General features: G+C 51.4%; 1 protein-coding gene across 2 annotated transcripts in view; it reads right to left on the bottom strand.

The window, feature by feature from the left end:
• Positions 1-1,167, bottom strand: part of Pmar_PMAR002097 (protein tolA, putative) — a gene marked incomplete at both ends in the record, with an annotated part of 3,277 nt that extends 2,110 nt beyond the window's left edge. For both annotated transcript variants that reach the window (XM_002765513.1, XM_002765514.1), the window contains 6 exons: positions 150-419; positions 470-538; positions 594-651; positions 702-829; positions 873-1,089; positions 1,139-1,167. In XM_002765513.1, the coding sequence (XP_002765559.1) occupies positions 150-419; positions 470-538; positions 594-651; positions 702-829; positions 873-1,089; positions 1,139-1,167 (771 nt within the window). The remainder of the gene's footprint in view (positions 1-149; positions 420-469; positions 539-593; positions 652-701; positions 830-872; positions 1,090-1,138) is intronic.
• Between the last annotated feature and the right edge of the window lie 15 nt (positions 1,168-1,182).

Below are 1,182 nucleotides of genomic sequence, written 5' to 3'. Positions count from 1 at the left end.
ACAATTCGATACAATACATGGATGCCAAATCTGCACTCTGAGCTTCATTAAGTTTCCTCAACTCTCCTCCCGCTCTTTCCTCAACGCTCCTTCCCTCTCCTTCTCCTCTTCCTCCCTTTTCCGTAACATTCCTCCTTTTCCTTCCTCACCGCCTCCTCAACCGCTTGCCTCCGACGATCCTCTTCAGCCTTCCGAGCCGCTTCGACCTGCCTCTGCCTCGCCTCTTCCTCCTCACGCCTCTTCGATTCATCCTGGCGCTTCTGAGCTTCTTCCCTTCGTCTCCTCCACTGCTCCTCCCTCTCCAGCCGAGCTTTCTCTTCCTCCTGTTGCCGACGTAGCTCAGCCTCCTCCTCCTCAACCCGTTTGCGCTCATCCTCTTCAATTTTCTTCTTCTTCTCAGCCTCTTCCCTCTGAGCCGCCTAACACAGTCGACTAGTTTCTCTAAGATCTTCCAAGCTGTAGCTACTACCTGGTGCTTAGCTAGCAGTTGCAGCATCATCGTATCACTCGCCGCAACCACCGGCAGCTGTGGTTTGCTCTGAAGAAAAACAAACCACCAATAACCATACCGTAAATTTGACAAATCGTTCTACATTGCTCTGGGATTTACTCGCTGGAGCCGCGGCATTCTTAGCGTTCTTTTTCTTCTCCCTATACACAACAGCATTCCACCCCTTCAAATTTCCTCCACAGAATCTCACTTGCGACTCAGCGCATGATAAACTCCTCCAGTGTTTATATCTTCATCATCGTTGATGGGCACAGACGGCAGCGACGCGAACAGATCCTCTGTCGCCTGTCGCTCCTGCTCTAATTGAGTATCCAATTTCTAATAGACACACTCATCACATTTCCCCTTCACCATATATCACCTCGAAGTCCTGCGGACGTTCATGTGCTTTATTGCCTCGCACCCTACGGGGCTTATCACGTTGCACCTGCCTGCCGCCCTCAGGGGCACTTGGGCTGGCCAACGCTCCCTCCGAAGGTGAATGCCATTCGAATACATCCGCTGAAGACACCGAAGCAGCAGCTGCACCAGGAGCGGGAGGAGCAACCATCTCGTCACCAGACGATTCACCATCATCACTAAAACAGTGCCAGTGTATATGCATGAGTAGCAAGAACAAGGACGTACGTTTTATTTCGCAATTTCCTACCGGCCATATCCTGTTTCAGCTT

Source organism: Perkinsus marinus, assembly GCF_000006405.1.
Source record: "Perkinsus marinus ATCC 50983 genomic scaffold scf_1104296975500, whole genome shotgun sequence".
In the NCBI taxonomy this organism is placed as follows: domain Eukaryota; phylum Perkinsozoa; order Perkinsida; family Perkinsidae; genus Perkinsus; species Perkinsus marinus.
This window is presented reverse-complemented; position numbering and strand designations above follow the sequence as displayed.